This window comes from Podarcis erhardii (assembly GCF_964252035.2).
Source record: "Podarcis erhardii genome assembly, chromosome: 2".
NCBI lineage: Eukaryota > Metazoa > Chordata > Lepidosauria > Squamata > Lacertidae > Podarcis > Podarcis erhardii.
In genome coordinates this window covers 81,699,517-81,716,614 of record NC_138498.1, presented here as the reverse complement: position 1 = coordinate 81,716,614, position 17,098 = coordinate 81,699,517, and the positions used below count along the sequence as shown (strand labels likewise).

At 42.1% G+C, this 17,098-nt stretch overlaps 1 protein-coding gene across 1 annotated transcript in view; it reads left to right on the top strand.

Annotated features, from left to right (window-relative positions):
• SUSD3 (sushi domain containing 3) overlaps window positions 1–15,397 on the top strand; it is a 52,244-nt gene extending 36,847 nt beyond the window's left edge. The window contains exon 5 of the mRNA XM_081848907.1: window positions 15,000–15,397. Coding sequence (XP_081705033.1) covers window positions 15,000–15,216 — 217 coding nt within the window. The 3' untranslated portion in view covers window positions 15,217–15,397. The remainder of the gene's footprint in view (window positions 1–14,999) is intronic.
• Window positions 15,398–17,098: the final 1,701 nt, after the last annotated feature.

Below are 17,098 nucleotides of genomic sequence, written 5' to 3'. Positions count from 1 at the left end.
TACTGGGTTATGCAGCTTTACAAGACCAAAACTCCTTAACACATTGAACAGTCTACAAAGTACCTTGGACTGAGGTGGGCTGTTTGCTGAACTGCCAAATCAGGGTCTGAACCAATTCTTGAGGTCTGTGGACCCCTGTACTAGACAGCGGCAAAAGACTGACTTCTCTGGTGTTCATACAAAGCCCTTTATCATATACATTGTTTGACTCTATGGGCTTCATTCAGATAGTGCTAAAATGCCTCTGTTCTTCGTACAAAAAAAACAACAGTTCAAAATGAAAACTTTTGATCATTCTTGGCATTGTGCCTCCAGTCTTTGTCTACATGTCATGATTTACTGGTTTAACTTAATATATATCACCTATGTGATGCAGTCTTATTTGGGATAATGTAACATAGAACACAGTATGAAGCTATAGTCCTGATTGTGTATACATTGGGGGTATGTAATTCAAACTGGTCAGTGAATCTGATTTGGATGTAGTAACAGAAAGTGCAGCCTTATTACCTTTTGTAACCACCAGTGTCGTCTGAACACATCAGGTTCTGCTTTCCCTGGGCCATGGGCACACCCAATTCATGGGATGCAAAGTCCATTCGAGGTGTATGTGCTGATGGAATCTGCACCCATTCACTCAATGCTTCTCTCCTTTCCCGGGAGGAAATCAAAATCTGGTGCAGCATTTCACTTTTGCTTTACTATGATGTAGGGAATACAAAATCTGATAGAGCAAAGTTGGATAGATTCTTTGGGGGGCGGCGGCAAACTTTTGTTGATATCTCTCTGAGGCCACTGCATTCATTTGGGTCATCTCCTTCTTCCATACTTATCTGACCTACAGGAGCACTAACCAGCCAACTGGTTGTCTCTTCAGAATAATTAAAGGAGAGACACAGTACCTCAGCCCCCTGGGCTGAATGCAACCCTCCAGGTATCTCTGCCCAGCCTGTGGAACTCTCCTCAGGCCATGCCCTTTCACAAACCATTTTTCATGCTTTTGCGTGGCTGGAATGTGTCCTTGAACTCTGGCAATGCCTCTCGGAGAGGTGTATGGAAACCTCTGTTGCTCTCACCATTTTTTGCCTCTGGCTTCCAGCCACCAGAAGACTGCTTATGAGGGAATGTAGGATAGCTCAGTTGGTGGAGCATGAGACAGGGTCATGGGTTTGAGCCCCATGTTGGGCAAAAGATTCCTGCCCTCATGGACTCTTCCAACTCTAGGATTCTATGACCCCAACTTAAAGCAATATATTTTTAAAAAACTAATGTCATTTGCCTCTTCTTCCATTCTTGGCTAAGGAGGCAGGCCAGTCTTTAGTACCCCTGAGTGATAACAACAGTAGGGCAATGCCTTCATTTCCATTGAGGGCATTGGTGGGGAACCTTGGGCCAATTCCATCCTGTCAAGCCTTATTAACTGGTCTTTAGCACTTTTCCTAGGCCACATTCCTCACCGGCTCTGCTCCACACCATCCTGAAGTGAATTTGCTTGGCAGGAATGTGTCCCTGCTGCTTGCCCAGATGGAGAGATTTGTATGTAGAAACTGCTGACCTGTGTGACTCAAATGCAGCCGCTATCCAAAAACCAGAGTCTCCATCCTTGCCCTGCCCACTTCTTTGTCTCCGGTTGCCCCATTTCCTCTGGCTTGCAGCCCCTGGAAGGCTGCCCATGAAGGCAGTGTGTCTACTCCTAATTTAGGGTTTTTTAAGGAGTCATTTTACTTGTTGTGGAGGTTTTATATGGTTGAATAAAGAGTGTAGGCGCAGTCTGCAATTTTTCTGGGAAGGAGATTTATTTAGAGCAGCAGGGAGCTGAGCTCTATAAGCTACCCCATAATAGCAATTGTTTTTATTGTCGGATATTCCACTCTTTGTTTTTGAATTTATTACTGCTGCTTTTTTTGCTGCTAGTAGCTGGAAGAGAGTGAACAGTTTAAATGGCGGATGCATGTTGCAATAACACTCGGGCTGAGAGGGTCGGAGGAGATAATGCAAATAAATTACGGTACATTCAATTCAGCTCCTCTGCTTTGACGGATGCCTGATTCTGACTCATAGGCCAATCCTGGGCACTGCTTTGCTAGCACAGCCTTGTGCTGCAGCACAGGAAAGTACATCAACCAACATATGTGTTCATGCACTGCAACATTTTACAAGAAATCCCCTAGCCTGCAGACTCTGGTCTACATAGCACAGGGAGCTCTCTTAACAGTTCTTAAGCTGTTGGGGATCTCCTTGGGGGTCATCTTGGCATCAGCAGTACCACATTAGCTGCTTTGTACTAGGTCAGACTTTTTCTTCCATCTGTTATCTGCTGTGAGTGGCAGCCACTTTCCAGGGTCTCAGGCACAGGTCTCTCTCATTAGTTGCTGCCTGATCCTTTTAACTAGAGATGCCAAGGATGAAATCTGGACCTGCTGATTGCAAAGCAGGAACCCTACTGCTAGGTTCCACCATGCACCAACCATTCCTGCTTTCTAGTAGCCATCCCTGGAACTGCACATTGTTTTTCCTTTTAGGCCCTCATTTTTTTCTGGTGGAATTGCTTGTTAAAAATGTGGTTAGTGTGAATGGTGGGGTGTATGGGGTGTTTGGGATGGAGTAGTACCTCTGGTGGGGCAGGTCAGGCTCCTTCTGGGATAGTTTGTCGACTTCTGATTCCTACCCTGCACTCAGGCCACACCCTGGGAATGGCGTTGACTGGCCTGCTAAACCAGGTGAGGGTCGCTGATGGGTCTCAAACACTCAGTTAGTTAGGGATTTGCCCTGCGTGCAAAGACAGGCTCTGGCAGATGGAGTGGACAAGACCAATAGTGGGTCCAACAGTCAAGAAAACTCTGATCCTAAATCTTTGCTGCCTTGTGTGATTTCATTGGGAGAGGAAAAAAAGGCTGAGGAGTAAATCCTACACCAGGCATAGGCAGACTCGGCCCTCCAGATGTTTTGGGACTACAACTCCCATCATCCCTAGCCAGTGGTCAGGGTCAGGGATGATGGGAGTTGTAGTCCCAAAACATCTGGAGGGCCCAGTTTGCCCATGCCTGCCCTACACCACTCCAGAGTGGAGTCCCTGAGATGGTTGGATGGCGCTTTGTATGCATTATTCTGGCACCTCCAGCCAAGCTGCTGCGACATGTTCTGCTTTCTTTTGGACCACATCAGTGAGGCCAAAAGGGGCGTCTTGTCATCTAGGCAGCTCAGGACCTCCATACACACTTGCCTAGGCTTGGAGCCTGGTGCTGCTAATGCAGTGGTTTGACTTCATCCCCGGAGGCACACTCCATTGCCTCTTAAGACAGATGGATGCCAGTGACCACAACAGTGTGAATGGCTGCAGTGGCAACTTTCCAGTGTTTAGCTCCCTCCTTAGGATCAAATCTGTGACTGGGGCATGGACGTGTCCCATTTCTATTTGACATACAAAAACGGAAATGAGCTATGTATTGCAAGCCCACATTTCCTTGCCCAAACCTGAGGTCTTCACCTGAGGCCTTTATTAAAATGTCTCAGCCCACTGAACTGGCAGGTGGCTAAAAGTGAAAGGATCTTTGTAAACGGGGTGCCACTGCTTTTTTTTTTTTAATCTTGTCACTTTCAACTCTGTTTTAGCTTTGTTGATTTTTGTTCTTTGCTCTCTGTTCTGCTCCTGATCTTACCTGAAGTTCTAATGCCAAGTTTTACATTTTTGTCTTTTTATTGTATTATATTGGGGACAGCCAACCAAATCATACTCAGAGTAGACCCTTTAAAATCTCAGAGAACCTTTTGTCATTGGGCCGCACAAAAATAACATAAACAAATAAATTAAAACCTCTCATTTCATATGGTGGTGAGATATTTTTAAAAATTACTTTTGATAGCAGATTCTAGTGAAAGCATTAGCTTGGCTTTTAAAAGAGTGCAGGATAGACCACAGCAAATTCAATTAATTACTGTATAGTTTATCGCTAGCTTTAAACTAGTGTGATGCACCTGTAAAAAAACACGGGAAATGGTACGTTTGGTACAAAGTCTAGTGGCTACTTAATCAATTTTTGAGTTTTGAGGGGTTTTACATATACTTAAAAAGCTAATTACACAGTGATTATATCCTAAGGCACTTCGTCAAAAGGATTAAGAGCTTGCTTTTAATTTTAGACACCTGCGTGTAATGAAGTGCTGAGATTAGAGGAATATGCAGTCCATATTTACATTTCTGGAATTTGTACCATTTTGTTTACTAAGCAGGACAGTTGTTTTCAATTTAAACACACAAATAAAATATATAAAGCAGCAAATACTTGGCATGCAACAGTCTGTTTCACTAAAATCTCAGAATCTCTACCATAGTTAGAGGGTGGTGAGGAAGGCCCCCGCCAGGGGCACAGGCAAGGAGGGGGAGCAAAATCTGCTAAAAATATTTCCATAAATATGTCTATAAATAAAAATATCAATTATTGCCTCTTAAGAAAATGTTTTAAATACCCAGGTTGATGGACTGTTTGGAGTTTATATTTGGAAATTTTGTAAAAATTTAATGAGGGAGAGAAAAATCGTAGAATGAAATTTTTATGACCCTAGTGGAAATGTTTTAAGAGTTTAAGTTCAAATAGATATATTAATTTTAAGGAGAAATAAGATTTTAAAAAAAGCAAAAACAGATTGTTAATTGGCGAAAGAAGAGGATGTAAAATTATAGTACATTAAGATAGATTATAAGGACAAAATAAAGAGGGAAAGGATTTGCTGAAATATTTAACTGAATTAGAATACAAAAAAGGGAGGTGGGAGGAGGTCAAGGAAACAAGCAAATGAAAGATATATTATGTGAAGGTTTGATGTGTTTCTTGGTTTTGTTTTTCCTTTTTCCTTAATCTTTTTTTTTTTCCTTTTTATTTTATTTGTATGGTATTCTTTTTTTTAATGTGATACATTTTTGTTTTTTGTTTAATTTGGTGTTTTTCTGTTTTATCTGTAACCTTTAAAACCTCAATAAATATTATTTTTTAAAAAAGAAAATGTTTTAAATAGAGGGTATTTATATGATATGCGGGGGCCCTGTTTCCCCCTATTTTTTTCTGTGCCACATTCCCTAGGGGGCGTAATCTGGACAGTTCTGCCAGGGGCGCAAGATCACCTAGCTACGGCTCTGTCTCTGTTCTGTGCTAATCTCTGCGGAGCACAGACTGTTTTACTATAGCCCTCACTCAGTTTCAGGGATATGAAGGGATGAGCAAAGCCGCACTTCCTGGCTCCATTCTGTCATTCTCCTATGGCTCCATTCATGTGTTATGGAAAGGCATGTCTTAGGTTGAGTCCATGCTCTGCACACTTTGCCCTGGTTTGTATATCGCATTAAACCAGGGGTGGGAAGACCTCAGTCCATGGGCCACATTTCCATATGTGCAATATTTTTGGGGCCAGATGCCAGGTGCCTGGAGCATTGCATTACCTCCCCCCCCCTTGCTGCTGTTGCTGCTGCATCACACTGTTGACTCATGTTAAGTTTGTGGTCCACCAAGAGCCGTAGATCCTTTTCACATGTACTACTGGTAAGCCAAGTGTCCCCCATCTTATATCTGTGCAGCTGATTCTTCCTGCCTAAATGCTGAGCCTTACATTTGTCCCTATTGAAATGCATTTTGTTAGTTTGGGCCCAGTTCTCCAGTCTGTTAAGGTCTTCTGTTAAGGTGATTCCCTGGGAGATGGTGGTGGTTCTAGTGGACAGAAATAGTTGAAGGGGCCTACAGGAGACTGGACAAGAGCCTTTTGCTGCAAACCCTGCCCCTACTTCATTGCTTGAGTTGGAACCTCATTTTCCCTAATGGTAGGGCCAGCCTATGGCCCATTAATCAAAAACACCTAACTCTTTTGGGCAATGTAGTAGGTTCTTGAATGCAAATCTATATTCACTAAATGACTTAACAGCCATGGGTCCAATGTATTATGTGGCATGCCTTGAAGCTGACAAATGGGGTGACAGCTTTGTGCATCACTTAAGGGACATTTGTTTTGTAATGAATTAGACAGAATCAAATCTTCTTCTTCATCCTGAACACATAAATTATTGCAAATAGCAAGGCAGTAAAGAGGAATTTGCAGGGTAAGTGCAGTCTGAAGAAGCCTTGTAATCCATTATATAACAAATGAAATTGGAAGACAACAAATGAAGTGTCATTGTGACACATTGTTTTTCAAGGTCTCTGTCCTCCCTCCCTCGGTTCTGATTTTCACCACATGGTTGTGCCACTGAAATCTAAGGCTGTCGTGTGAAAAAGCCTCATGTTACGGAGTTGGCTGCACATTCATTCACTGCAGGAAATCCCTTCCTGGGCCTACAGGCGGTGCTGTTCTGAAAAGACTGAACTGGACTTCTTACATTGAAAATCAGACACTTCCCTTTTCTAGCCAAGTTCCCCTTGACCAAGAGTGTGGAACCTTTTTCACCTCAAGGGACACATTCCAGGGGTGGGCAGGGCTAAAGGCAAAAGTGGGTGGAGCAACAAATGTGATTTTGTACATTAGGCTAGTTCCTATACAGCCTCACATGCCCCTCCATCCATCCAGGGAAGCAAGAGGCATGATCAGAGCTCGAGGATGCATCCCACCTAGGCAAAAAACACTCAAGGAACAGGGTGGGAAGAGTTTTAAGAGCCAGATAGAGAGGGCCCATATCTGCCCTTGACAAACCGAGAGCTTTTTCCTTGCCCAGTGTTCAGAAATGGCTCTTCTTTCCGTTACCTCTTGAGGCAATGGCTGTTGAGCATGTGGGACAAATGCAAACAAGAACCTAAAGAAAATGTTTTGCATTTGACATCCAGTCTGTTCAAGTAAGAGACATGCATTTTTTAAAGGGCCAAACTCAGTGTGATGTGGGAGACTGGCAATGTCGTGTTTTCTTTCCCTTTGGTCAAAGCAGCCATGGAACAGGTGTGATTTGGATTTGAGAGCTGGTGCTTGGCAGGAGGAATTTATTTCTCTCCCCACTCCAATGGATATTCCAGTGGAAATTGTGTCCCAAAGCTTCTATTAGCTGAAGAGAGGAGGTGGGTAAGACAAGAGCCCCAGCTATTCCTACTTTTAACCAAAGCGTGTAAAGAGATATTCAGAGAAAGATTTTAGGAGCAGGGCCATAGCTCCGTGGCTGAGCCTATGCATCACATACAAGAAGCCCAAAGTCCAGTCCTTACTATTTCCAGTTTTAAAGGACCAGCTAAGCAGATGATGGTGTAAACAATTTTTGCTTAAGACCCTCAACAGTGGATAATTCTGGACTAGATGGGTAAATCATCTGATGGCATAAAGTAGCTTCCTAAGCTGAGGAATGTTAATCTAGTTTGGCCTTCAGAGCTATAGATGCTGAGTATTGTTATATTTATATATTTTCTGGCATGATTGTTTTCAGAAGATTTGAATGCTACACACACACTCACACCATCCCACTTTTCAAAGGCTCAACATTCCCCACTTTGCCACAATTTTATCTAGCTGAAATGCTAATGGGGGAAAAGCCCTGGTTCAGTGAACTAATTGCTGGGTGACTTGTAAAGGCTGTGCATTTGACTCTAGGTGTAAGAGGCTGCGTTTTTTCCATTAGGAGCAGCTGGCGTGTATTTTCATGAAAAATCTTTTTTTTTTTTGTAGGGCTGCTAATTGGTGCACTCCTACAGAAGTATTTACTGGGTATTTTTAGAAGTTGCCTCTGAAGGACTGAGACGCTGTGGCTTTTCTGAAGCGTTGATTCAGAATGCTTTAGCGCTGTGTGTTATGAACAAAAAAGGGGAAATCTCTTAACAAGCAAGTGGCCCGTTTAGCAAAAACAAGCAAAGCGAGCATCCAGGGGGGAAACAAAAACAAAACAGCAATATCTTGGCTGCATTTGGAAAGGAAGGAATAAATGTACACAATGAAATAGGCTGTTGCCTGCGAGAGGCTATGCAAAAAATAAGGGAGTCGACCATGTTTGGGGTCAGAGGGTGGAGATCACTTGGAGTATGGAAGATTAAGGGTAAGTGGGAGGTGGAAACGGAAGAGAGACTAGAATGACAGTTGGAGTGATGGTTGGAATTTATGTCAGAGGACTGTTGCAAGAGAGGGAGAGGGTGGGAAGCAGAGGTATTAACTGACCGGGAATAGGTTTCAGAGATTAGTAGGTCTTCCTAATTCATCCCACACTTCAGTTTACTTTGAATTTGCTTTACTGCTCCTCAAATAAACACTCTTGTCTGTTAACTGTGGGCAAATGTCAGTGAAACCCCTGCACTGACAGAGAGTATGAACATGCTACCTGGGTATCTACACAGTGCTTTTAGCACAGACAGCGACACAAGCCCCTTAAAGAGCTAAAAAATGTTTTGCTGTCACAGCTAAGCATAGCCACAATTTAGGGGAAAGAAGTACAAAGTCAAATTAGGGAACTGATCTCCTCGTTTTTTATATTTATGGTAGGAATATAAAGTGTGGAATTCAATGTCACACTAAGGCAGTGGTTCCATCAGCCCAAGTGTTGCTTGATAGAACAATCTCCTCTCTCCTCCTTCCTGTTGGGTGTTCTGGGCTGATCTCCTGACCTTCCCAAGCAGTACTGAGGAGGAAACAGGGGGACAGAAGTGAGACGTGTGAAAAGTCCCATTACACTAGTGGGACTCATTGCAGTGGCTCCCACTAACACAGCTATTTAGTCGAACCTGGCCCAAACTACGTATATAGGACTGTACAGGTTATATCTGATGAAGAGGGAGTTACTTCTGAGTAGGCCTAGCCTTTGAATAGCAGTTGCTGGGAACCACAAAGTGGGAAGAGGCCTGTTGTGCTCAGGCCCTGCTTGTTCCCATAGGCATTTGGTTGGCCACTGTGAGAACAGGATGCTGGCCTAGACAGGCCTTTGGGCAGATTTTCTGCTCTTAGGATTGCACTAAGTTTTAGTCAGCTATTAAAGACATCTAAGCTGGTGGCCATTGATGTATCCTTTGGCAGAAAATTCATAAATTAACCAAGAATTTACATGTGCTTAAACTATATATATATATATATATATATATATATATATATATGACAGTTAAAGTGCTATGAGTAGGCTTCAACACCTCAGTACTTAGCAGCATTGTGGGGGCAAATTGAGGGAGTAGGCTGTCAATTTAAATTTTTTTTGTAAAGGTTGCAATCTTTGTGAAATAGGGTCAAATGTATTTTTCAAGATGGTGTACTGTAAGGGAAAAGATGGGAAAGTTAACTTTAGAAAGTTAAGCTGCATTTAAAATTTTGTTTTTTTGTCACAAATATTAAAATTCTCTTTTTCCTCTGTGTTCAGAGGGTTTTTGTCCTCTGGTGCCCTTTAAGGCTTGATGCTACTTGGTGTTCCTAGAAGGCATGGGGATTTCTTTTTAACCTGATGATTCCATCCTTTGCCTTCACCAAGTCCTTGCCCAGTCTGCTGCAGCACAGCTGGGGCTGGATCTCAGGAAGTTGGCAGATGATGGGAGCAACATCTGCGCCATCATGGACAAAAGAGGGTCCACTCGGGCAGATACTAATCACTGCAGCTGGGCATTGCAGCATCCTTCCTTTCTTCTTATGTTCAAAAGCATTTTCTTGTTATAGAGCAGCCAGCTGGGCATGAACATGGCTGCAGGTGCTAACTTTATTGCTTCTACTCAAAAAATATATTCTCCTTTTTTTCCACAAAACAGGGCTTAGTCCCAGTTAAATTCCTTAAGAAGCACTCTCTGGACCCAGAAGTGTGTGACAACTTCCACCCAGTTACTCATGCTCTCACCAGCTGAGCTATCCAGGCTTCATATCCTCTTTGAGAGCCCAAAGGGTGGGTGGTGGCTGTTCAGTGCCAGGCATACTTAAAGGAGGCCAATTAGCTGGATGCTTTTCAATCCAACTTCAGACTTGGTTTTGGCATGAAACAGCTTTGGTCATCCTGACTGATGATCTGTCTGTATTGGGAGAAGGATGTGGAGAGTGTGACCCTGCTAATTCCCCTCATCTTGCAACAGACTTAAATATCATAGTATCTTCCTGGATCAGCTCTGTGGGCTGGGAATCAAAAGATATGAGATTCTGGTCGTTCTGCCTCTAGCTCCAGGACCAATGCTAGAGAGTAGCTTTGGGCACTTTTACTCAGCCACATGGCAATTGTGCTGTGGGCTCTCACAGGGATCCAGCTTGCCCCTCGTTTTATTTATGATAGTTATGAAGCCGTTTGAAGTGATTATCAAGGGACTGGGGATGAAGTGTCATTGGTATGCTGATAACATCCAGCTCCAGCTCCCTTTTCCGTAAGAGTCAGGAGAAGCTGCTCAAGTGCTAAGTCAGAGTTTGGGGTGTCAGTGAATTGGATCAGGGCCAATAAACTGAAGTTGGCTTCTGACAAGATGGAGGTGTTGTAGATCTGGTCTGAGATTTGAATGATCTTCTGGATGGCATTGCATACCCCTGAAGGATCAGGTGCGTAGTCTGGGGTTCTTCCTTGAACCTTGCTGCTGGAGGCTCATGGCTGTGGTGGTGCAGAGCATCTATTTCCCAGTTTGGCTGCTTTACTAGTTCTGGCTGTTCAGGGACAGGGATACCTTAGTACAGTAATCCATGTGCCAGGGTTGACTATGACAATGTGATCTTTGTGAGATTGCTTTTGAACAGGGTTCAGAAATTGCAGGTAGTGCAAAATGCAGCTGAGAGATTGCTGATCAGCACAGCTGCATGAAATCATAGAACACTGTGCTTGAAAGATCTGCACGGGCTACTTGTAGTGGAACCTAATTCAAGGTGCTTGTGTTAAAGCCCCAAACAGCTTGGGACTCCATAATCTAGAGGAGCATTTGCCCCTGTGAGTTGCAGGAGAACTTCTTTTGGCTGTGCCATCACCTAGTGAAATCTGGATGATTTGAACTCTGGATATTAATATTATCATTTTATTATTCATTAAATTTATATACCACCCTTCACCCAAGTATTTCAGGGTGGTTCACAAGATAAAAATGCAGGATAAAAGCTCAAAATAAATAGGGCTTTTGGTATACTCTTCCCAAACCCTTTGATTAAGATAAATTTTAGTTGTATTATAACCATGAAATTATGTTATAAAATCTTGTTGCAAACATTGTACTCTGTATGCTTTGTCATATTCAAGCCATTATTGTTTCCACAACAGCTGCATTATTCCCACCAAAATGTTGTGTATTGTAACACAAGCGAAAATTTCTACCCACCACCTTTCAGAAGAAATTCCAGTGCAAAGCAATTTCCAGTGTCAATCAGGAAACAGAAGAGCATACTTGTTATTTCTTACAGTGCTGAAGTCTTTATTGCAAGTCCTGTTCGCATTATTATCATTAGGAACAACACAAAGGGGAATTAAGTTGATTCTTCTGAACTCAACTGGTGATCACTTGTCTTTTTCTATCTGTTGTATAATGAATGGAGGGATGCAAACTGAGATCAAAGCTGCACACAACAACAAAATAAGACAGCTTCCCGCTGATCCAGCAAGACAGATCTGCTTATGAATGCAGCCTTCTGCATGCATTTGCTGATATGGGTGTTCATGTGGATTCTCATCAGAACACTAATGAATTGGAGAAATGCATTTTTAAAAACCAAATAGACTTATCAAAGTGTTGAGAAGAATGAACAATGATCAATCAGATAGAAGTGGCCAAAGAGTGCAAATAATACATCACATATAGCCCTTCCACCCTCTTAGTGTCCATGGGCATTTTTTAGAAATCATAGAGTTCCTTTTCATACAAGTAGCCAAGCTTGTGGTGGTCTATGAACACAGAAACTATCCTTCTGATGGAAGATAAAGGGATGCCATGTTTATCAAAGTCACCAGGTGTGGCAATATTTCACAATATCCCATACATGCATCTCTCTTTAAAGAGCTGGCATATGAGTCCTTCCAGCCTGCCATATCATGATCTCTCTCATGTTGCCCCCAAATCTTATCACATGTTCACATTCCCTCTACATGTGCCATTAATCCCATGAGCCTTATACCCCTTCAAGCACAGTGGAGACTTTTCCTTTTTATTACCAGTGGGGATGTGCAACCTGGGCACCAGACATTAATGCACAACTAGTTGCTTATCTCTTCAGCAGAATCATGTCCCATGATGACAGGGGAGTCTGTTAACCTCTAACAGGTGAAATTGTTACTAGGATTTTATATGCTGATGCAAGTGAAGAATTTGGCTAGGCAATTTCCTTTAGACACTGAGTAGATCCGGGCACTGAGATGTGCAGAAGTGGCCTTGATTTCAACAGAATGCAAGTGCATATAATATAATTGTACACCAAGTTGCGATTGCTATAAAGAGTTGACAGTAAAAGGAACCAATGATATGGCTGAGGGAAACAAGATTTTGCGTGTATGTGGTGGGGTCAAAATTTGTGAAAACACGTTCCTATCTCCCTCCTCTCCCACAACTTCCAGCGTCTATACCTGCAGTGGACAAATCATACTGTGTCAGATTGTTGTTATTTGAGTCAATTCGTATTTATCAAGGTTTTATATCTAGTCCTTGGTGGCATTTGCACACTATCTAGCCACATGCAAAGGGCATCGTTTATCCAGATATCATTTGTTTTCTTTGACACTCACCAAAAGACTCTTGAAGACTCCGGCATAAATCTTCAGAGAACACTATCACTCTGGGATCAATTATAGAAGTTGGAAAGCAACTGTAGTGTAAAGAGAATGTAACATTTTTTTTTTTAATGCTTCTATCTGGAAGGGTTTTTTCTTTTTTTAAAACACTCCTCCTGACAGAGGCCTTGAAAATAAAAGTAGTTTTTATGTGTCACCTGGTATCTAGCAATCAGATATAAATGCAGAAAGCAACCACACCTTTTCCTTGAAGTAATCTTTATCTTCCTGCCTCCTTTTCTCCCTTGTCGTTATATCACTTTGGCTTTTGACCTGCAACCACTTGTATTATTGCCTCAAGGAAATTGAATTCTGTATATGACACAATAGGGGAAGCACGTCCCTTTGACAACATACGGGATAAAGGAAAATGTTACCTGTAACTGCTGTAGCCTTCCCCCTCCTCCAAAGCTGATTCCTATAAGTCAAAAATTAGGTCAATAACATTTTGTGTTGGATGTCAGTTTCCAACATTTGATTGGAAAATCTTTATCCTTTGATTTTTCTGTGGCTTCTCAAAGTACTTGCTTTTGAACCGTGTATTTTACAATGTGTTGCCCTTGAATGGCAGTTGTTAAGCAATCTGCACACCTCTACAGTACTTCCTGTTGAAATATATTGATTTCCTCTTTGGCTGTGCTAAGCTAATATGAGAAAAAAGTGGAAGTCTCTTCTGAAAAATAGCTTCAGGGATCTCTAATATGGTTCCAGTAGCCTACACGGCACACCTATTATTATTATTATTATTATTATTATTATTATTATTATTATTATTATTTTAAAAAAAGACTTGTATTTATCTAGTACAGTTGTACCTTGGTTTTTGAACAGCTTAGTTCACGAACAACTTGGAACTTGAACGCCGCAAACCCAGAAGCAGGTGTTTTGGTTTGCAAACTTTGCCTCGGAAGCCGAATGTCCGGAACAATTTCCGATTGGCTGCAGGACACTCCTGCAGCCAATCGGAAGCATTGCCTTGGTTTCCGAATGTTTCGGAAGTCAAACAGACTGTTGGAACCCATTCTGTTTTAAAACCAAGGTACAACTGTATTATCTAAAAAATATATTGAGCTTTTATGCAGGCATCAAATTGTCTGCCATAAAAGCATGTGTGTGTGTTTTTATCTGTGCAGAAACTTATAAAATCTCCATTTAGAACAGGAGAGGGAAATTTCAGGCCCATAGGCCACACATGGTCCTCCAGACCTCCCTATGTAGCCTGCAGGCTTCTCCTCAGGTCACATTCCTCACTACCTTGCTTTGGCCTTCCTTGCGTTTTTGCCTGGCTGGAATGTGTCCTTGAACTCTGAGAATGCCTCTTGCTTGCTGGGATGGAGGATACAGAGGTATGTGTAGAAACATGCAAAGATGTAAAATTTTACCTGTAAGAAGGTAAAATTTAGTTGCTCTACTCACTTTTGCCTCTGGCACCTCCCACCACTGGGGTGTGGTTCCCCTTACCACCAGGTGCCCAGAAATGAATAAGGCCTCAGACTGAAAAAGGGTCCTCAGACCTGATCTAGGAAGAGCTCCACAAGGTGGAAATACAAGATCTAGGAATGTTATAAATAAATGTGTAAGCAAGCTGGTAAGATCTACTGTAGACAGAATGAATAAGCAAATCCGCCCCCCTTTTAATTTAAAAAAAGGTTATTTATGTATGCTACTACAGTGGCCCGTGTTTTGTTAGCCCAAAAATGGAAAACAAGCGAGGTCCCAACTAAAGAAAAATGGCAACTTAAGTTGACAGAATATGCACAACTTGCAGACTTAACATATAGAATAAGAGAACAGGAAGAACATACGTTTAAAGAAGATTGGAAAATGTTTATTGAATATATGGGAAATAACTGTATACAGCTGAAAACGCTGGCAGCATTAAGAGAAGTTCAACAGTGTAAACAAGTTTTGATGGATGCAATGATGGAATACTGAGTGGTATAGTTTTTGTAAAACGTTCAGGGATTTATGATATGTAAAATGAACCATGGAAAAAGAAGAAGGGAAGTCACTGACATCTAAAGGATGTAAAATGAGTATTTTAAATTGTAAAACAGAAAACTTAATAAAAATTATGTATAGATATGATAAGCAAATCTAAACAGTGAGGGAGGTAACCGAACCTCCCAAGGAAGGGACAACTCCCTATCTTGTGGTACCAGACAACAGGGCCTTGGTTGGCAGACCTGGGCAAGGCGTGCTATATTTATTGGGTATTCTAGATTTTTATCTGCTCTGCTATTTATTGACAACTTCTTTACTGCGGTGGTGGCGGGGTGGGGGGGGAGAGAAATCCAATGACAATACTATATCAAGGCTATAGTTTTATCTACATTTTTTAAAGGTTTCTTTTCTTTTCCAGCTTCCATGACGAATGGGCTGGAGGCATCACAGAGACCGGCTGTTTTGGAGAAAATGATTTACACAGCAAACCAGCCAAACCCAGCAGTGCACTTGGTAGACAGCTGGGACTGGGGCATAACGTTGCCATACATACCATAAGTACGATACATGTTGTTGAGGTCTATGGGCATGAAAAGGACCCGCAGGGGACAATGGATACTCATTTACCTGGATAGGCAGTCTCATAAACGCAACGAAGGATTTACTGGACCAAAGCCAAATGTGAATAGAGATACCTGCTGAATGTGCCTTAAAACACTGTATAGAAACGAATCACTGCATTGTTCCCATGTATCAGTTACAATAAACGTCAGAATATTGACAGATTTAACAGATCTGACAAATGTTATTTGAAAAGGCATTCTGTTTTTTTGTTTTTAAATTAAACAGTACATCTCAGAATTTAACAGCAAACCATTTCTGCAATTTGCTTTCGCAAAAAGAAGGTGATCCTATCATGACAACAAGGAAACACGTATATCCGGTATATGTTTCTGTATCTCTGTTCTTAACAGTTTGTACTTTTGCTGCCTGTGAAGGTTTTTGACAGCAACAAGGACAAATGCACATGACCGTGAAGTTATTTTATCCTCTGTTTTTATAAGCATATCAGATAATACATGAAATGTATTTTTTCACAATAAATATGAGGGGGTTATAATAAAGATTTTTAATTAAGAAAAAAAATGTCAAATTTAGATGTGATTTCATTGTTCAGATTCCGAGGAAACCTTCTGTTTCTAACTTTTATTTTTAGTTTCTCATACCTCAGCTAGCCCATATTAAAGGCATCCATTTACTTAAAAGATTTCTATCCTGCCTTTCCCACATATGACTGTCCAAGGCAGTTGGGGCATGGGTGGCACTGTGGTCTAAACCACTGAGCCTCTTGGGCTTGCTGATCGGAAGGTCGGGGTTTTGAATCCCTGCAACAGGGTGAGCTCCCATTGCTCTGTCCCAGCTTCTGCCAACCTAGCAGTTCGAAAGCATGCCAGTGCAAGTAGATAAATAAATACTGCTACAGGGGGAAGGTAAACGGTGTTTCCGTGTGCTCAGGTTTCCGTCACAGTGTCCCGTTGTGCCAGAAGCAGTTTAGTCATGCTGGCCACATGACCCAGAAAGCTGTCTGTGGACAAACACTGGGATCCTTGGCCTGAAAGCGAGATGAGCGCCACACCCCATAATTGCCTTTGACTGGGCTTAACTGTCCAGGAATCCTTTATCTTACCTTTACCTTTACCAAGGCAGTTGGCATACAATTAAAACAAAACAACAGTTTGAAGGCAAAAATCAAACTAAAACATCAGACGAAAAGCTGCAGTCACTTTGGATAGAATGAAAGCTTATTCATAAACTCAAACCCTTGAAAGCCTTTGGTGAACAAAAGCTTTCATCAGATGCTCAAAATAATTCAGGCATTATGTTATCTGTGTTCAAATGGACTCATTTAGGGGGCTCAGGGATGCAAATTCCTGTATAGACAAAAGTAGGTATTTATTCACACACTGCATAATTAAGCTTTGGAGACATTGCTGGCCACCATCTTGGATGGCTTTAAAAGAGGATTAGACAAATTTGTGAAGGAAGAGATTATCAGTGGCTCCTAACCCCAATGGATATGTTCTCCCTTCACTGCTGGAGGCACTGTGCTTCTGAACACCAGTTTCTGGAAATTGCAGAAGGGGAGAGTGCTGCTGTGTTCAGGTTCTGCTTGTAGGCTTCTCTCGGGCATCTGGACAGCCATGATGGGAACAGAAAACCAATTGCTGGAAACCGCGGGAGGAGAAGTGTTTGTGGTGGGTTTTTGCTCATCGAATGGCTCTTCCACAGGAATTTGAAGACAGAGTGATGAACAGAGAGGGGGAAGCTACAGGGATGCTTATAACACATTATACTTCTAGATGGGAAATTCAAAACGGAAATGACTCGTTGGCTGAACCAATACAGAAAAGGTAAGGTATGGTCCACATGTAGCCCCTTTCATTTGTGGCAGAGGTATTGCTGTGCTGCTGTTTTGCACGAATGAATCGCCACTCGTGGGGCACAGTGTAGTACACG